The sequence below is a fragment of the Linepithema humile genome, chromosome 3, assembly GCF_040581485.1.
Source record: "Linepithema humile isolate Giens D197 chromosome 3, Lhum_UNIL_v1.0, whole genome shotgun sequence".
Classification (NCBI taxonomy): domain Eukaryota; kingdom Metazoa; phylum Arthropoda; class Insecta; order Hymenoptera; family Formicidae; genus Linepithema; species Linepithema humile.
The window spans coordinates 18517561-18538604 of NC_090130.1; the positions used below are offsets into that span (position 1 = coordinate 18517561).

Below are 21044 nucleotides of genomic sequence, written 5' to 3' on the forward strand. Positions count from 1 at the left end.
ACTTAATCAAAATAAAAAAATATTACAAAATTTCGCAAGAAACTTGGCGCTGCTGTACTGAACTACATGTTAAATACATTTTAAAATATTATAGAGAATGAAAATAAGCAATAATTTTACAATTTACATGATTAAGTGTTATAATGACTCAAACTGACCAGAGCGGCAAACGGCGACACGATAGCCAATTAAACTCTTGTTCTTACGGTAAAATTGTAAGTTGATTGGCTATAGCATCGCCACTTGCCGCTTCGTCGCTCTAGTCTGTTTGAGCCGAAATTTGTTTGCATCGCTTGCTCTAACATGCTCCTACTCGCTCTAATACTCCAAACTAAACTATAGTATTACGTCACATATACTACCACATATACTGTAGATTAAAGTATGTTGGAATGATTAGGAGCATGTTAAAGTATTGCGATGCGAATCTTATGTAAGTTAATAGTTCAGTACAGCAGCGCCAAGTTTTTTGCGAAATTTTGTAATATTTTTTTATTTTGATTAAGTTTGAAAAATTTTTTTATTTAACTAGATACAGATATAAAAAAAATAACTAGATACAAATGCAATTATTTTATAAAGTATATTTAATAAAAATTAACTATGTAAGATATAAACACAAATATTTTAAAATAACTAAATATAGAAACAAAAGTAACTAGATACAGATGCAATTATTTTAAAATGTATACCTCAAAAAAATTGACTAGATGTAAATAGAAATATAATTTTTAAATATACATGCAAAAGTAACTAGATATATAATTTTTAAATATACATGCAAAAGTAACTAGATATATAATTTTTAAATATACATGCAAAAGTAACTAGATATAGATGCAATTATTTAAAAATGTTTTGCTTGAAAAAAAATAAACTAAATGTAGATATGAATATAATTTTTAAATAACTAGATAAAGATGCAAAAATAACTAAATACAGTCTTATCGATGCTTGGTTAAATATATATAAATACAACTTTTTTTGAAAGGTTTTATTTAAACTTGGCGTCATTTTCTGATATCACCTCTTTTATAGACAGAATATATAGCAAATTTTAATTTGTTTAGTATATAGAACTTTTTTTAAAAGTACAATTTTTTGGAAAGGATTTTTATGAGGAAATATTTTTTTGAAAAGGTTTTTTTATGAGAACTTTTTTTAAAAAAACTATTTTTTGAAAGGTTTTTTTATGAGAAAAACTTTTTTTGAAAAGACAATTTTTTTAAAAGGTTTTTTTAATGAGGAAAACTGTTTTTGAAAGGTTTTTTTATGAGGAAAACTTTTTCTGAAGACAATTTTTTGGAAAGGTTTTTTTTAATGAGAAAAATTTTTTTGAAAGGCTTTTTTTATGAGAAAAAGATTTTTTGAAAGGTTTTTTATGAAAAAAACTTTTTTTAAGAAGACAATTTTTTTGAAAGATTTTTTATGATAAAAACTTTTTTTTTAATACAACAAGGCGTGTACTTGGCGCCCTTTTTTTTACCTTTTTTAAAAAAAAAAGGTTTATTTTTGTGAGATATCATTTCTTTTTTTTAGTAAAAATAATGGTAATAATAAACTTTACCAATGAGGTTCCACCACCACCCCCGTCATATTTTTTCAATACGACGGTCCTCTTTTTAACTTAACAAATCTAATAATTTTTTTATACTTCACAACATGTTTTATAAAGAAAATTATTTATGATCATAAAAAGGGTATAAAAAACTATTTGCATTTCTAAATTATTGCATTTTTTATATATATATATATATATATAAAAGCAGATTACTTTTACTGATCAATTTTCTGTAAGAAAATAACAAAAACATCTTTAGCACCTCTAGGCCATTGCCTTTTTTTAATTAACGCATCGTCAGCTTCAATCCAAATGTTAAACATTTCTTCTCTACATATACTTGTGTAATGACCTTTTTCGATAGATGGTCCATGATGAAGTATAGCACTCATTACTTTGTACAATTGCCCAACAATTATTACTTTAGTTGTTGGAACAGCACGCAAAGTAAACTTATCTGTTTTTACTGATTTACCGTCTTGAATTGGTATTAAATGAATAACAATGATATCTCTGCTTAATGTAAATTCACTTTTAACTAATATTTCATTTTTGGTACAATTTTTGCATGATTCGTTGTTCAATTGACACCAATGGGAAAATGTTAAGTTTAATAACTCATTAAGATCATAAGTTTGTTTCTTGCATTTATTTATTGGAATTGAAATAAAAATATTATTATTAACAATAGTTTTTGTATAATTACAACTTTTGCATTGTTTAATGGTAGTAACTTGATGCTCTATTAAACTTTTTATACTATCGTATTTTGTACATAGAGCTGTAAAGAATTCACATGCATCTCGTTTAACACTTTTGGAAAAATACTCTCCTAAAGATTGCCGTATAACGTATGTATTCAAGTTGTGCACTTTATTTTCATAATGACACATTAATACATTTAAATCGTTTAGTTTATCATAATCGGCTATTTGTTTTCTAATAGAATTTAAATGTAACAAACATTGTAATACTGCATTTGCATAACATGAAACTTCATCTACATTTTGGAAACCATACATGTTCCAAGTAATATTTTTTCGCACCTTCTCATGTGACTCTTGAATAGAATTAACTATTTTTGGCACTGCCCATAAAACATCTTTTATTCTACGATATCGCTCTTTTACAAGAGAAATAGTTTTTGTTTCTGCATTGTTTAATCGTTTTAATCGATTATATTCAATAATAGCTTCTTCACTAGCTGTTATAGATGAAGGATCAAAATTAATCAAATGTAACCCATCTAAAGATGTTAGTCGTGACAAAGCAACGTAAATTTGACCATGACTAAATACAGAATTACCTATATCCATAATAGCATTCTGCAAACTCAATCCTTGGCTTTTATGAATAGTAATTCCATAACTCAGAGACAATGGAAATTGTTCTCTAATAACATACACTCTATCCATTACCTCAAATTTAACACTTACTCTTTGAATTAAATATTCCGAACCTGATGGTAAAAGAAGTTTAATGCTTTCTACGCGATCGGTAGATATATCTTGTACAATTGAAATCACTTGAGCAATCGTGCCATTTACAAGACCTAAAGTAGCATCTATGTTACGTCTTATCATAACTTTTGCTCCAATTTTTATAGTAATACGTTTCGAAAGCCCAGCTGTTTTAGAGTTGTCCTCATCATTATTTTCCAATACCTTTAACACTTTCTTTTTTACATATGGACTACACTTGACCGTATCTTCAGCAACTAATACTATTTCTTTCGAAGGAATACGACTTAACATTGCAGCGTTTAAAACATCACACATGTGACAAGTAGGCAGCAAACAAACAGTATGATGTCATATTATTAATAAAATTACACAATTCGTTTAATCTAGACTCGAAGGAATCTCCCTCAAAAGATATCTTTCTCTTTTGTAGAATGTCAGAATCGGATTTTGTTAGTAAACCAATACGAACTCTCGATAACAATTCACGATAAGATCCATCTCCTTTCTGACGCATATTAATTGTTAATTCATCATAATTAAATAATGTTGTCCACAAATTTGCAACTCCTAAGCAACCGAAATATTTATCTATTTTTTCCTTTGAGAAGTTTGCAAAGATAAAATCTTCACGTACAGGAGGTAATTGAAGTAAATCTCCAAGCAAAAGAATATGCTTTTTTCCAAACCAACCATCGTCGCAATCGCTTGTGTCAAATATTTCACACAATCGAAGATGTATGTACATAAAAGTCAAATTAGATATCATTGATACTTCATCAATTATAAAAAGAATAACATCCTTTAGCTCCGTTCGCAGAATTGGTAACACATGGTCAGACAATTTTCTATATTTAGGAGTATGACCATGTTCAACAGGTAATTGAAGCAATCTATGAACTGTCAAGCCGTCTATATTAAACGCTGCTATACCAGTAGGTGCTGATACAGCAGTATCTTTTTCGAGATTTTGTTTGATCCAACATGTAACAGTTTTGATTAAAAAGCTTTTTCCAGTACCACCTTCTCCGCTAACATACAGTCGCAATATTGAATTATTATCTGACTGTATAGTGGTAATGATTCTGTCAAATACTCTTTTCTGATCCATGTTTAATTGTCCTATCATTTCAGAGACATCAATTTCTTGAATATTATTCTTATCACCGAGATCTTTAAAGTCTTGCATCGCTTCACCCGCTTCTATATTTTCAACACCTATCGGATTATCAGGATCATCCTGTGATTCACGTTTTTGTGCTTTATCTAAACATTCTTGAACCAACTGTTTAGCAGCTTCAAATGCTTCTTGCAATTCTTCTAGCTTTTCGTGATATTTTAATGCTTCCGTTAAATGTAGTTTTACTTTGTGAAATGATTCTGCATAAGTATCACATTCATTTTTAAGATCTTCTAATTTGTTCCACGGTTGAAACATAAGTAATAATGAAAAGAAATAATTTTCCGGTTGTATCTTAATATTATATTTATAATGATTGATAAGATATCCTCGCTGTCGTCGTATAAGATAGTAACCATTGCCCATTTTATAAAATTCACCTTTGTTATTTCGTGGTTTGGCTTTTCTGATATCATACCATTTTGCGAACTCGTAAAGAGACATAAATTCCAGTTCTTCTGGTCTCTGTGGATAGTGATCATCTATCAACGATTCATGAAATAAATCTGTCGATTGACTAGCAAGTGCCTCAATCTCTTTACGAGTTTTTAATTTTCGTGATCTAATTCGATTAACATCTAACCATCTAATAGTTGTATCTGAATCGGTTCCATATAAAGCGATACCCAGTAATGTATCAGCAGCTTCAAGAGCTCCACATTCTCTGTTACTCGTAAATCGCAAAGCAATATTCCAAAGACGGCTGGCCAATGATTTATTTGTATTATTTTTAGCATCAAGAATAATATCAGACAACTCACATTTTGCCGCTTTATTCATATATTTGGTAATGTACCAGGTAAGCAATGTCGATTTTTCGCCAATAAATTGTATATCCATATTTCCTTCCCAAGCAGTTAAAAGGACAGGATTATAATCATTTATATTGATTTCTTCTTCTGTTCGAGGAATATTGTAAAGCCTACTTTTATGTTTCAATTGTTTTCTACCTGCTATTGCAGTTTTGACCTCAATTATTTTTAAAGACTCAGTAACAGAACGAGGAAATCCAAAACGACATACTCGAACAACTTTACGTCCTACTTTTTTAGAACGAAGACAATAGTCGTTATGTTTGTGTCGTTGATGTGTATTAACACGCCTGTGCAATAGTGGTGAGATATTTTTATTTGGAATTTTACAGCTAACATGTTGTAAAATAAATTTGGAAACTTTTTCCATACTAGATTCACCAATAATTGGGGCATCTTTAATCCAAATTAATAAATGAAAATGTTGTATTCCTCTACCTTGATATTCTCGTCGCCAGAAATAATGCATTACCTCTCCAATTGGATTATCTTCCGAACAAATAAAATCAAGCATTGCCCAAAACATGTTATCGAGAAATCTCGATGTTGACACAGGATCTTTAGCGATAAGTGCACTGGTGCTTAATGATGTATCACACCATCCATTTACTTCACGAATGTATTCACCTAATTCTTCCCACAACCATTCACCAGGACTTAATGTTAGAAACCATGTTGCGGGTCCATAATGGTGTGTCATACAATTTAAATCACTTCTCGGTCTACGCCAAAATTGTTCCGTATTCCTTAGCGACGCAAATATTGTGCTCAAATCAGATTCTAATAAATCTTTGGACATTGCCTCTAAATATTCCTTAGCCGTATAACGAGCTCGTTGATTAGTAGTATACATTTTATGATAAATTCCACGTTTTAACTGACGTATATTGGTACCGTTTAACAAATAAAATAGATATTGTTGATTTAATCTATACTGCGGATGTTTGGACATTAAGCGACATTTAATGAATTCATGATCATAAAGCTTGACCTCCCTATCTGCATGCTCTCCATTAATACCGTAAGGATATAAATCAGGAAAACATAACAAATCCAAACATTTTTCACGATTATCCATAGGTATATCCTGAATTTTTAACATTTGATATAAAGCCGTTGCAGTTTTATTTTCCCTTTTTTCATATAATGGATATATAGAATATTGCTCATAGTTATCATTATCATTAATAATCTGAGTTAGTAATGCCTCATGTCGACTCAATGCCTTATCTTCAACGTTTTCCATTTCCTGCATTTTGGATTTTGAATTACTTAATAATTCATGTTCCTCATCAAATATATCTTCTTCAACATTTTCATCCTCTTGCATTTGGAATTCCATATTATTCAATTGCAAAACTAAATCATCGTGTGAATTCGGTATTATTATTCCAGAATATAAAGGATTGTTGTTCTTCAACCACATCAATGCATCAATTACTTTTGTAACATTTACCATCTCTTCCCAGATAACTTTAGATTTTGTGGGAATACCTCTAACTAAGATATATAATTCATGATTAATATTTATCGCATCAGTTTCAGAACATAATTTGTTTAATGTCTCTTGTATTGGAAGTGGTAAATGAAAGGTTCTACCTTTAACTTTTTGTATCATTTGTCTTCCAGGTAATTTTTTATTCATAACAGTTCCCATTTTAACAACAGTTTGAAACGCTTTAGCTCTCTGTATAAGAATCTTTTCGAATGTGTTAAGAGATGATATCACATCCGGCACATGATTTGTACAAAGATTATTCAAGATGCAATATGCAGGCATCGAACCTTCACGAAATTTTCCTTTACAATAAATACATATGTACTGCGAATTAATTTGTTGCTTTTTTACATGTTCCATTAAATCTTTCCAAATTGGAGTATCCATTTTTATTCTAAGACTTGTGATCTCAGAAACGTTTCTTCTATAACAAAGTCTTTCACATGATACACAAGCATGACGCGGTGTATCCATTAAGCGTTTTTTCAATATCTTAAATGCATTCTTATATTTAGAAAATATATCATCCTCATTTGCAATTGCATCGCTTTGCTTACGTTTGTACATATCTGTTATTTCTTGTGCTGCAGTCACAATTTCATTTAATACATCTAAATCAGCACAATTTAATGCTTTATCTAACTTAAACATTTGTCCACAAACACTTGTGAGTTGATAAATCAAACGTTTAATATTTCTTACTTTTGGAAAGTGAGGCGATAGCAATACAACTGGTAAAAGCATCGCTTTACAAAGAGTTAAATTGATGTAACAACTTTGCGCGTGACCCAATTTTAAATCTGAAGTTTTTACTGTACATTTATACATATCTTCTACCAATGTAGGTATATTTTTTAAAGCACATGTATCAACAGTTTCAAGAAATTTTTGATAACGTTTAATCAAAGCTGGATTATCAATTTTACATAAAGTGGGACAACACGACCATGACTTTTTCGCTCGTGCTGTTGTCAAAGGTAACACATTTATAACTTGACCTTCCATATTCATTGCTAAAGATTCTTGTAAAGTTGCTTTACAATACATAGAATCTGCAAAATAATTTTCGGATGAAGCTGTATGTCTAGATACTCCACACAAAGCATTCAATTGTTCATCAATTGTATGACATTCAGCAACAAGAGTCAAACATACTTCTGCTTTCTTTTTAAGTCTATATAATATTTTATTCATGTCGTCAATATAATTATTTCTAACATTATTACACCAACGTACTATTTTCTCAGCTTCTAATTGTTTTTCGATATTACATGCAATATTTAATTTTTTCGAAATATTTTTAATGAATGTTATCAAAGAACCATTTTTTAATTTTATAGAATTTTTGCACCAAACATTTCTATATTTTTTAGTGATGTTATTAGTAACATTGCAATTTTTTATGTTATGTTTATATTTCAATGTTTCATTCTTTTTTTCTCTTTCTTCTTTCTTTTTCTTATAATATTGTTTGTTATAATTCCATTTACGTTCTAATATTTTTTGTCTACTTTCTTCCTTTTGCATCAATTTAGAATAACGTATGCGCTCTTGCGTGCATCGCATTGCAAAATTTTTATCATATTGTTGCCGCTTTTTAGCACGATTATCTTCTACATTTTCTTCATATCTGCGCTTCTTTTTAGCACGATTATCTTCTACATTTTCTTCATATCTGCGCTTCTTTTTAGCACGATTATCTTCTAATTTTTTTTTATATGTGCGCTTTTTTTTAACGCGATTATCTTCTAAATTTTCCTTATATTTCTGTATCTTTTTAGCACGATTATATTCTAAATTTTGTTTATATCGATGTCGTTCGTAATGCGCATGATTTTTTAAGTAATCACATATATCTTGATTTTCCTTTTTGCAACTTTCTTTATTATCAACAAAATTGTTAGTCAATGTAATATTATCATCTATATTTATTATCTCTTGGTTATCCTTGTTATTAATTTGATCAACAAAATTGTTCTTTAATGTTTTTGATTTTTTTTCTATTTTATTTTGTCCTATTGTACGTAAAGGAGCTACTTTTTTTGGTTTTATTATTGCTAACGGAGATACTTTTTGAATAACTCCATATATTAAATCTTGAGGAAAATGCTCTATTACATTAGATTCCAAAATTTTTACTAAATGTGAACGCATTAAGCTATATCATACTTTACTGTATCAGGCTTGATATTAAATAGTAATGAAGTTGCAAAAGCTATTGAAAAAACACCACAATCATTACCGTTTGGTTGTTGCTGCACAGTAGGAAATCGGACAGGCCGTTGATCAAAAGAATAAGTCGGAAATAATCGTCTTAAAAATTGTTCATGATTTTTATGCAACTTCTTTTTATTCAATGAATCATAAATAAATAAGTTTTGTGCATCATAATAACTGCATACCCAATGTCCATCTAATGCGCCAGGACCTGACGAACTATATAATATCTGTATATGTTCATTATTGTCAGGTATAGGTTGTATTTCATCAAGACATTGTAATAGCAATGTTTCGACAGGTCTATAATTAGAACATCTTTCTAAAAGATGATTAAAATGTTTTATATGCAAATCTGTTAGCCATTCACCTTGAACAATAATATTTTTTTGTTCGGATGACAAAACTATTTTTGTCTCAGTTTTTATAATTATTTGATCTCGATATCTTTCATTTTGCATATCATTTTCTAAGTACACCTGTATACGTCCTTCATTCTCTTTATAATCTTTTTTATAAACTTGATCAATACGATTATTATTAATCAATGTTAGATCTGCAATTTTGTCTAAATCTGCTATGTTTTTTTGCATTTTTAACAAATCATTATTTAATTTCTTTAATTTACAAGGACGATTATACTGTTTCAATTGATTTAATTTCTTTTCATTTGTTTTATTTTGATGTATCATACGCTTACGAGTTGTTTCAGCTTCTTTTGCTTTTATTAATGCCAATGAAAGTACTTTTTGAACACCATATTTTGGATCTTGAGGAAAATGTTCGATTACATTAGATTCAAAAATTTTTATCAAATGTGAACGCATTAAGCTATGATCATACTTAACTTTTTCTGGTTTAATATTGAATAGTAACGAAATTGCAAAAGCTATAGCGAAAACACCGCAATCATTACTATTTGGTTGACATTGCACAGCTGGAAATTTGATAGGTCGTTTTTCAAAAGGATAAGTTGGAAATAATCGTCTTAAAAATTGTTCATAATCTCTGTGCAACTTTTTATTATTAAACGAATCATAAATAAATAAATTTTTTTTGTCATAATAGCTACATATCCAATGTCCATCTAATGCGTTTAGACCTGACGAACTAAATAATATCTGTATATGTTTTTTATATTCTGATGCACATTGTATTGTATCAAGAGAATACAATTTTTGTGTTTGCACAGGTCTATAATCTGAACAAGTTTTTAAAAGATGTGCAAAATGCTTCATATGTATATCATTTAACCATTCGCCTTGAGCAATAATACGTTTTTGATCAGACGACAGCGTTATTTGTTTTTCCATTATAAATATTTTTATCTTTTAATTAAATATATATTTTAGATTATTATTTGCAAGAGCACAGCAATTGCTTTTTACAGGTGCACAGCAACTCTTCTTTTTATAACAAGTGTTTAAAGACGCACAGCAGTCACTCTTGAAGGTGCACAGCAACCCTTCTTTCTATAAGCGCACAGCGCAGTAATACTTTTTATGTTTAAAGACGCACAGCAGTCACTCTTGAAGGTGCACAGCAACCCTTCTTTCTATAAGCGCACAGCGCAGTAATACTTTTTATAAGGTGCACAGCAACCCTTCTTTTTTGTAAGCGCACAGCAGCTCTTATATAAAAAAAAATATATACTTACACCTAAACTCCTCCGGAATCCAAGAAACAAAAAAACTTCTCTGGAAATCCAAGAAACAAAATAAACATTTAATAAAGTAATGATGGCTATACAATCTTTTATTTCAATTTTTAATGTTACAGTAATTATACAATTTTGTATTACCTATTTAATAAGTTTCCTTCTTCCTCGTTTCCTCTAATTGGCTCCCTTTCTCTCTGTCTGTCTGTCTGTCTCTCTCTCTCTCTCTCTCTCTCTCTCTCTCTCTCTCTCTCTCTCTCACTGTCTTTCTCTGTTTTTCCAATAAATGACATATATAGTTTGTATTTAACACGATAAATGTTGAATTAAATATTAAATACTTTAAAATGTTAATATATACTATAAATATTATCGTGATAGATATATGTCAGGATAATACTACATAGTATTTATAGTAAATATTGTTCACATAGACCATATCATCACTATCACGACCATATTGTAATATGTGAAGCAATATTTTCGGATATATATTAATTATTATAAATAAACAACGGAAACATACCTTAAGTAATATACTGATGCAGTTTTTAATACAAAAACACCATAAATATTTCCACCGCTTCACTGTAAACACAAACATCTGTCAGTTGACAGCCATAGAGTCACATTTATAAATGACTTACAAACTGTGCTACGAGAAGTGGAAATGCTGCATTGTGATTTGTTAGCTGTCATAAACAAGATTGGCTTACGGAAAACACCAATTAAATACTTTTGAGGCGTAGCGCAGTTTGTAAGTCATTTATAAATATGACTATGGCTGTCGACTCTGATAGACAGATGACACAAAATGTCCGCAGAACCAAAAAAAAGTAAGTAATTAGTATAATATAATATATTATTAAAAACATGAAAAATAAGTAATTATTCGTTTTGTTACAGCACCACGATGGAATCGACGAAGAGAAGGCCGCTGTGGAGGTCGCGGTGGAAACCGAACGTTTCACCTCCACTTTTAAAATTAATATTAAATACAAAAAAAATACATATTTTGTAAAAAAAAATACATATTTTGTATTTTATTTAAATAAAATGTTAATGTATTTATATATATAAATAAATACCATGTAGTATTATCTCCTGTTTACTATTAACCTGAAATAGAGTATAGTGTAAATCCTGAAATAGATAGAGTCGTGTAAAGACGTTTAATTTTTAATATAATATTCAATGTAAGAGACGTTTATCTTAATTGTTTAATTTGTGGTATTTACTAATCAAACGTCTGTGCACGGCTCTATCTATTTCAGGATATTATCCTGAAATAGATAAAGTAGTGTAAATCCTGAAATAGATAGAGCCGTGCACAGACGTTTTTAGTAAATACCACAAATTAAACAATTAAGATAAACGTCTCTTAGATTGAATATTATATTAAAAATTAAACGTCTTTACACGACTCTATCTATTTCAGGATTTACACTATACTCTATCTATTTCAGGATAATAGTAAATCAGGAGATATAATACTACATGGTATTTATTTATATATATATATAAATACATAACATTTTATTTAATATGTATTTTTTTTTTTATTTAATATTAAAAGTGGAGGTGGAACGTTTTGTTTCCACCGCGACCTCCACCGCGGCCTCCTCTTCGTCGATTCCATCGTGGTGCTGTAACAAAACAAACATAATTAGTAATTTTTTTCATTTCAAGATGCTTTTTTTAATTAAATAACTTACGTAGCACTCGTGTGAATTGTCCTCCCTGCTGCCACTGCTGTCGTTGTTGCTGCCGCTGCCAAATTTTTATTTCTGAAAAGAATATTAAAATATGTAATTTATGTTAATTTATGTTAATATGTATAAAATAACCGTTTATAATGTATGTTAATCTTACCATTTATAATGTATGGTGGTAAGTTGGATAAGTTCGATTCCAAAAGCGATAATGAGGGTTGGTGTGGTGACGGTAGCGGCGGCGGAAGCGGATTCGAAGGCGGCGGCGGCGGATCCAAAGGCGGTGGCCCCGGTGGCAGCGGCGGTGGCCCCGGTGGCAACGGCGGTTCCAGTGGCAATGGCGGTGGTCCCGATGGCAACGGTGTATTAGTAAACTGTTGTTTGAAAGCCTTCAGTTCTTCTCGCAATGCAGCGATTGCTACAGCATCAGAAATCGCTGCATTGCGAGAAGTATTTTCTTTTTCTGTTTCGCTCATTTCTGTAATCATATTTTTTTTTTATTACATTAATTCTATATTATATTATACTAATTACTTACTTTTTTCTGGCTCTGCGGACATTTTGTATCATCTGTCAGAGTCGACAGCCATAGAGTCGCATTATAAATGACTTACAAACTGTGCTACGCCTCAAAAGTATTCAATTGGTGTTTTCCGTAACCAATCGCGTTTATAATGACAGCTGACAAATCACAATGCAGCATTTCCACTTCTCGTAGCACAGTTTGTAAGTCATTTATAATGCGACTCTATGGCTGTCGACTCTGACAGATGATACAAAATGTCCGCAGAGCCAGAAAAAAGTAAGTAATTAGTATAATATAATATAGAATTAATGTAATAAAAAAAAATATGATTACAGAAATGAGCGAAACAGAAAAAGAAAATACTTCTCCCAATGCAGCGATTTCTGATGCTGTAGCAATCGCTGCATTGCGAGAAGAACTGAAGGCTTTCAAACAACAGTTTACTAATACACCGTTGCCATCGGGACCACCGCCATTGCCACTGGAACCGCCGTTGCCACCGGGGCCACCGCCGCTGCCACCGGGGCCACCGCCTTTGGATCCGCCGCCGCCGCCTTCGAATCCGCTTCCGCCGCCGCTACCGTCACCACACCAACCCTCATTATCGCTTTTGGAATCGAACTTATCCAACTTACCACCATACATTATAAATGGTAAGATTAACATACATTATAAACGGTTATTTTATACATATTAACATAAATTAACATAAATTACATATTTCAATATTCTTTTCAGAAATAAAAATTTGGCAGCGGCAGCAACAACGACAGCAGTGGCAGCAGGGAGGACAATTCACACGAGTGCTACGTAAGTTATTTAATTAAAAAAAGCATCTTGAAATGAAAAAAATTACTAATTATATTTGTTTTGTTACAGCACCACGATGGAATCGACGAAGAGGAGGCCGCGGTGGAGGTCGCGGTGGAAACAAAACGTTCCACCTCCACTTTTAATATTAAATAAAAAAAAAATACATATTAAATAAAATGTTATGTATTTATATATATATATATATATAAATAAATACCATGTAGTATTATATCTCCTGTTTTGCTATTATCCTGAAATAGATAGAGTATAGTGTAAATCCTGAAATAGATAGAGTCGTGTAAAGACGTTTAATTTTTAATATAATATTCAATCTAAGAGACGTTTATCTTAATTGTTTAATTTGTGGTATTTACTAAATTTAATTTGTGGTATTTACTAAAAACGTCTGTGCACGGCTCTATCTATTTCAGGATATTATCCTGAAATAGAGTAGTGTAAATCCTGAAATAGATAGAGTCGTGTAAAGACGTTTAATTTTTAATATAATATTCAATCTAAGAGACGTTTATCTTAATTGTTTAATTTGTGGTATTTATAAAATAAATATATGTATACGTCTCTTAGATTGAATATTATATTAAAAATTAAACGTCTTTACACGACTCTATCTATTTCAGGATTTACACTACTCTATCTATTTCAGGATAATATCCTGAAATAGATAGAGCCGTGCACAGACGTTTTTAGTAAATACCACAAATTAAATTTAGTAAATACTACAAATTAAACAATTAAGATAAACGTCTCTTAGATTGAATATTATATTAAAAATTAAACGTCTTTACACGACTCTATCTATTTCAGGATTTACACTATACTCTATCTATTTCAGGATAATAGTAAATCAGGAGATATAATACTACATGGTATTTATTTATATATATATATATAAATACATAACATTTTATTTAATATGTATTTTTTTTTTTATTTAATATTAAAAGTGGAGGTGGAACGTTTTGTTTCCACCGCGACCTCCACCGCGGCCTCCTCTTCGTCGATTCCATCGTGGTGCTGTAACAAAACAAATATAATTAGTAATTTTTTTCATTTTAGGATGCTTTTTTTAATTTTAATTTTAAATAACTTACGTAGCACTCGTATATAAATTGTTATCCCTGCTGACATTGCTGTCGTTGTTGCTGCCGCTGCAAAATTTTTATTCTGAAAAGAATATTGAAAAATGTATATGTATTTTTTAATATGTACTGAAAAGAATATTAAAATAATATGTACTGAAAAGAATATTAAAATATGAAATTTCTTACCGTTTTTCTTAAATAATACCGGCCTAAGAGTTTTCTTAAATACCGGCCTAAGAGTGTTGTCAGCATGTGTCTTGCTACACTTCTGCACTTCAAGACGAGAAATATACACTTCTGCACTTCAAGACGAGAAAAAATTTTTTTATAAAGCATACTATTATTTTGATGATATACACTATCTCTATTGGTCTCCACAACACGTTATGTATACATTTTACGACCGATATTAATTATATTAATGTGATTAGTATCATCAAAGCTGCGAGCTGACAGGTCTGAGCGCCGCCATGTTGGAAAAGGACAGACATTTTTTAGAAAAAGAAAGGAAAGAAAAAAGACGCTCTTATGCGGGAATCGACATTTCGCGGGCTGTAGAAAAGGACAACCATGTCGCATTTTGATGCTTCTAGTTGGCAAAGGACAAACTTATATATTAGAGAAGGATGACGAACAGACGACGACGACGACCAAGGCTTACATAGATTTCGGCATATTTCGACTTTGGCAAACTTTGGCAATTAATATATTTTTTTAGAAAGCATGTACAAAAAAAGTAAAGATACTTTTATCATGTATATCGCATGTGCTCTATCGATTGAGCCTATTATAAATTCGATCGGTCCACGCATTATTGAGATATGAAAATCTCGACTCCTATCAGCTCATGTGCTCGCGTAAAGATACACGGTCGGTCTTGCGCTGCGCGTGAACTTGGCGCGAGACACTACCGTGTCTCTTGATATGGTTTAAATTTTACGGAAACTTGATATTTCTTAGGTGCAGTCAAGAGAAGCGTCGCCAATACAACCGATAAGGAAATAGAAGATGCAATAAAGGTTTGGCTGAAGCATGCTCAAGATCGTATGAAGACAACGAGAGAAAATGCCTGAAAAAATTAAATATAAGTTGAAACCTGTTGTAGGTAAACGCCAATGTTATCGTAGAATTGCACTAACTGTTCGTAAAACACTTCAAATATGTGATAAGAAACCCAACATAACACATAAGAATATTTCACTTAATAGTATATTTGAAAATAGTAATAATGATGATGCACTTGATAATAATGTGTCAAATATATCACATGGGAATATTTCACTTAATAGTGAAAATGAAGATAACGATATTAACAATATACTTAAAAATAATGTGTCCAGTAATTACGATGCAAGTTTATCGCTAACGTTGTCTGACAACACTTTAGTTTCATCTGATTTAAATAGTACAGTTTCTCAGCCGTTTAAACTCAATGTTAAGACAGTGGGCTTTTAATTTTAATGTCACACATTCTGCAATTACTGGTTTATTACACGTATTACACGTTTTTCATCATGATGAATTGCCTTTAGACTCCAGAACATTATTAGAAACGCCAAGAAATATTAAAACAAAACAACTTAATAATGGGGATTTTTATTATATCGGTCTGAAAAATATTTTAAAATCTATTGTATCGCAAACAGCAGAAAATTTTGAAATTAAGTTAGATATCAGTTTTAATATTGATGGACTTCCATTATTTAACAGTTCAAATTTATAGTTCTGGCCGATTTTAGGACTAGTAAAAAATTTTAAAAGTAATCCCTTTGCTATTGGTATATTTTGCGGTAGATCAAAACCACAGCCTTTAGAATTATTTCTAGAAGATTTTATTGACGAACTTCTATATTTGTTGCAAGAAGGTATTGAAATCAATAACAAAAGATATTACATTGCTATCCATAGTTTTGTGTGCGATGCACCTGCTAGAGCATTCATAAAATGTATAAAATCCCATACTGGCTATTCATGTTGCGAAAAATGTGTGATACGAGGACAGTATATACAAAGTCGAGTTGTATTTAGAAATATATCTGCACCGAAAAGAACAAATATTTCTTTTATTAATCAACAAGATGAGGATCACCATATCAAAATCTCTCCTTTAATTAAATTGGGAATCGACATGATCACTGTTTTTCCAATTGATTATATGCATGCTTGTTGCTTAGGAGTAATGCGAAAATTATTAAATTTTTGGATAAGTGGTGCGTTAACAACACGATTATCTGGTCGTAAAGTGAATATTTTATCAGAACATTTAGAATCCTTAAAATCATATATGCCATTAGAATTTAATAGAAAACCCAGGACACTTCATGAGCTTCCAAGGTGGAAAGCGACAGAGCTCCGTACATTTTTATTATATTTAGGACCCCTTGTACTAAAAAATATAGTTGATACAGCCGTCTATGAGCACTATTTACTTTTTCATACTGCAATATCAATTATAATATCTGCAAAATTTATATCAAAATTTAGTTGTGCATTTCCACAAGAACTGTTGAATATATTTGTTAAACATTGTGAACAATTATACGGCCAAGAATTCTTAATCTATAATGTACACATATTATGTCATTTAGCTGATGATGTGCAGATTTATGGGCCATTAGATTCATTTTCATGTTTCCCGTTTGAGAATTATCTTGGCCAGATTAAAAATTTAATAAAATCTCCTAATTATCCTTTGCAACAAATTGGTCGTAGATTACACGAAATAAATGTAGTGTTACGTCCTGATCAGACTACACGATTCTTTTCTTTTCATTAAATACCAGACCTAGTAAACGCGGAACCAACAAAACTCTTAAGAAATATTATAACGCCAGAGCTGTTTTTCTCATGAGACACCAGGAGCTCGAATCTTCTCACGGAGAAAAATAGCATGGATATTTCAAAATACCTTGGCCGCTCAGCGTGCCTATCGTCGCCAGAAAAACCGTAAAAGTCAAAACTTCGCGGTAGCTGGAGTCCTTAACCGACTCCAGACGGTTAGAGTAAGAGATAAAAAGAAAAAACTGGCACCAACTAGTCATACTCTTGGATTCCACCTACGGGAACTCTAGCTAGTAGATAGGGTTTTACCGAGTAACGATCGGGGAATGACCGCAGTCGCATGCCGAGAAGGCGCGATACCTGATACGGCGCACGTGTTTAGTAGGTCTGGGAAACCGAGATGCATTAGTCGCACTCTCCACGCGACACCAAGGGCACGCGACAGTCGTAAACTGTCAAATTTATTAGATCAGTGACCCAAGGCTTTGCGAACTTATATACCGATTCTTAACCACCCAATCCGAAAGCCGAGAATCGGGGCAAGCACTTCTATAGACCACCCATCATTCCATCGTATGGTCTAAAGACTACGCCCACCCAGATCTTAAGACACTGAGATGCACCCCACCTATACTAATTAACACCAACCGGGTTACGCCACCTCAAAAACCTACCCCCATCATATATGGACCCGAAACGACGCTATTCCTTATTCGTTAGGGCCTCTTTCTTCCTATCTCATTTCAAGTAACCTAGTCATCTAAACCCAATCCTATTAGCTAAAAATGACGCCATCCTCCCCCACATTAAAAATTTTCTCGCAAGACTAATTCCTATTCGATCCCCGCTCCAAAAACCTAAGATTTTCCAAAGGGATCTACCCCAAAGAAAAAGTATAAAAACCCGTGTTCTGGTGGCTCCGGACTCAATCACACACAGTTTTTCAAGCAGTTTTGCGCAGTTATTCCGTTTAGCTCAAACAGTTTTTCGAGTAGTTCGGGGGCGCAAATCAAAGAGTAAAGTCCGTTGATACCTTGTCGCGATCGTCTCGTGGTGCATCTCAAGTAGAAGGCCCATCACCCTAACGACACCATCCCGCAGCAGGGTGCCCACGCGTTTACAAAAAAAGGGGTCCGACGCTCATATAACGCCTTCCCTCAACGGGGCGCCTGCTCAGAACCACCGAACATAGTCAACCCGACTTGAAACTATCCTACAACGAGTAAGTTAGTTCATTTGTTTTTTTTTCCTCCTCTCTTTAGTATTCTCTTATTTCTTTTTATGTAATCCGTCCCTATTTCGGTTAAAAATCTTTTTTGTGTTATTTGTCAGTGAGAACTAAACATTCGCCGCGACCCAACAATCGTCGGAACCGCTCGGATCTCTCGGCATTTGCTCTCTGTTTAGCTATATTCCTCCCGCCATACGTTAGATACGCTGCGAGGGTCACCGTAAGACCCATTAGAATTAGGCGACACACCCCATTTAATAACGCCCGTACAAGCACTCACACGCAAACAGACCAACCTCCTCCATTACCACCGATTCCTCAGGAATTTCCTCAACCACCTCCTCAACCCTTTCCCGTGTTCGACTTTCCTCTACTTCCTTCTCCTAGGTCTATCTCTCCGTCTCTTGAAGAGTTTTTGGAGTACAGACCCCCTTCGCCTGTTCGCTTCCATCCTCCTCCAGTAGAGGCTCAACTGGAGGAATTCCCACGAAACGATCCGGAGTTCGACAACATATCCGTCAACTCCGAAGCCACTACCATCGAATACGTCGCGGCTCCTCCCCATCTTCCAAACCCTGAATTCACAGGGTTTGATTTCCTAAACTTAGTCCTCTCCCCTGAGGAATAACACACACACACACACACACACACTTGTGAAAAATACACTAATAGAAATATAAAACACGTGTGAATAAGAGTTGAGTTTTGTATCGTAATTATAAATTTAATCGAATTAAAATGTTGTCTTTAATAAATTAAACTTTTGTTTTTTTTATTTAACCACACCCTCCTCGTTCGTCACCCCCTCACACCTTCCCTCTCAAATTGCGCACAAAGGTTCCGCCCCGGGTAATAGGGATTCAATTCCTTGACCCAAAAAGGGAACCACGAGCGGTTGACTTGTTGACGGAGTAAAAACGACTCTTCCAGTCGCTGACCCGTCGCAAGTCCTAAACGTGCCGCTCGGCTCGTGCGGTCAGGTCCGTTTACGTCGATCGCCGAGCCCAACGAAAAAAATTCTACATCTATCAGGACGTAACAGTAGCATTAGAGAATAATTTACCTATCATAGAAAAACAGTCTATTCATGCTATAGAAGATAATTTGAGTCCATTACCTGAAAAATTTAAAAGCGTTTTCTGTAAGCAATTTAAAAAATTTAAACATGGAGATTTTACTATTTCGACACATTCTTATTCAAGTGCAAATTCGTATTGTTTAATGAAAAATAATATACTCATTCAAATTCAAAATATTGTCGTTATAAGCCTACAAGAAATATTTATTGTTGGAAAATACTTTACATCCTATGATTCTCTGTATAAGTATCCCCTAAATTCAAAAAAATTAAATATTTATGTTGTAAAAAATTTAACTTATGAATCTGATATATGGTCTTTTCATGATATACTTGCAAAGTGCATTGTGTTTCCTTTTGATAATTGTTGGGTTTCTTTTCCTATTATTCATACATATTAAAAAAAATATTAGAGCAAAACGTTAGAATAAAAGAAGAATAAAATTTTGAATAAAATATTAACTTTTAATTAAGAAAACAATTTTTATTTTAAAGAAACATATATATATATATATACAGTTAAAAATTAAGATAAGTGAGCTTAAAATGTTTTTATTAATTCAAATGGTTTATATATACAAGTAAAATTGTTTTCACATATAACATTTAAATATATAATACATACAATTTCGAATATATAATATATAATACATAATATATTATAATGTATTATGTATTATATAAAAATATATAATACATACAATTTTGAATATATAATATTCAAGTATTATAAATATGAAACACACATATATATGTGTGTGTTTCATATATATGGAACACACACATATATATGTGTGTCTCATATTTATAATACTTGAATAAAGACATTTTAGGCTCACTTAATTACCTTAAATTAAATTTAAGACAAAAACGTTGCATTTTTTTTTATTAAAGGCTGTGCTATAAAATAGATAAATACTACAAATAAGAATTTATTTTATTGTTGCCGTTTAGAGGTATAGTATCAGTATTAGATGCTCAACTATATATTTTATTTTTATCATTTGAAAGTTTAATTGTTAGTATTGTAAAGCACATAAGTCTAAATATTGTAAAACGTACATATAATGAATAAATAAATATATTATGTAAATATATTTTGTCTTTTTAAATTTTAATTTTAACGTTATTTTTAAGGCAATTCTAAAATCATTATAACGTCATACTAATGTCATCAGATGACGTCATACTAATGTCATCCAATGACGTTATATTGTTGTCATCTGATGACGTCATTTATGCTGTGACAAATGGCCGTCAGTATAGGGTCATTTAGACGTCATACTAACCGTCAGTTTGACGTAAGTCCTGACGAAAACGTACGTAAAAAAGACGTCTAATTGACGACGTTGTGCTACCTGGGTAATTAACTAACGGTTGACCATTACAATCTAAACTAGAAAAAAATAATAAAA

The 21044-nt window shown here is 31.8% G+C and overlaps 2 protein-coding genes and 1 pseudogene across 2 annotated transcripts; 1 reads left to right on the plus strand and 2 right to left on the minus strand.

Moving 5' to 3' along the window:
• Positions 1-1465: 1465 nt before the first annotated feature.
• Positions 1466-5992, minus strand: LOC105667458 (uncharacterized; annotated as a pseudogene).
• A 5853-nt stretch (positions 5993-11845) lies between these two features.
• On the minus strand, positions 11846-12965 carry LOC136998789 (arp2/3 complex-activating protein rickA-like). Its single transcript, XM_067351991.1, has 3 exons — positions 12258-12965; positions 12101-12172; positions 11846-12031 (listed from the first exon to the last, which is right to left on the minus strand). Exons 1-3 carry the CDS (start codon positions 12583-12585, stop codon positions 11955-11957), a joined length of 477 nt encoding a protein of 158 aa, XP_067208092.1. The 5' UTR covers positions 12586-12965; the 3' UTR covers positions 11846-11954.
• On the plus strand, positions 12816-13636 carry LOC136998788 (disheveled-associated activator of morphogenesis 1-like). The gene is made up of 4 exons (XM_067351990.1): positions 12816-12899; positions 12959-13276; positions 13362-13433; positions 13503-13636. Exons 1-4 carry the CDS (start codon positions 12878-12880, stop codon positions 13577-13579), a joined length of 489 nt encoding a protein of 162 aa, XP_067208091.1. The 5' UTR covers positions 12816-12877; the 3' UTR covers positions 13580-13636.
• Positions 13637-21044: the final 7408 nt, after the last annotated feature.

What these genes read in the sequence shown, in the direction of transcription:
- LOC136998789 (XM_067351991.1), bottom strand. Translation starts at nt 12,585, where the DNA reads ATGATTACAGAAATGAGCGAAACAGAAAAAGAAAATACTTCTCGCAAT. An exon ending in ACCACCATACATTATAAATG is followed by an intron (nt 12,173 to 12,257) that starts GTAAGATTAACA and finishes TATTCTTTTCAG; the next exon opens with AAATAAAAATTTGGCAGCGG. An exon ending in ACAATTCACACGAGTGCTAC is followed by an intron (nt 12,032 to 12,100) that starts GTAAGTTATTTA and finishes GTTTTGTTACAG; the next exon opens with CACCACGATGGAATCGACGA.
- LOC136998788 (XM_067351990.1), top strand. Translation starts at nt 12,878, where the DNA reads ATGTCCGCAGAGCCAGAAAAAA. An exon ending in GTCCGCAGAGCCAGAAAAAA is followed by an intron (nt 12,900 to 12,958) that starts GTAAGTAATTAG and finishes ATATGATTACAG; the next exon opens with AAATGAGCGAAACAGAAAAA. An exon ending in ACAATTCACACGAGTGCTAC is followed by an intron (nt 13,434 to 13,502) that starts GTAAGTTATTTA and finishes GTTTTGTTACAG; the next exon opens with CACCACGATGGAATCGACGA.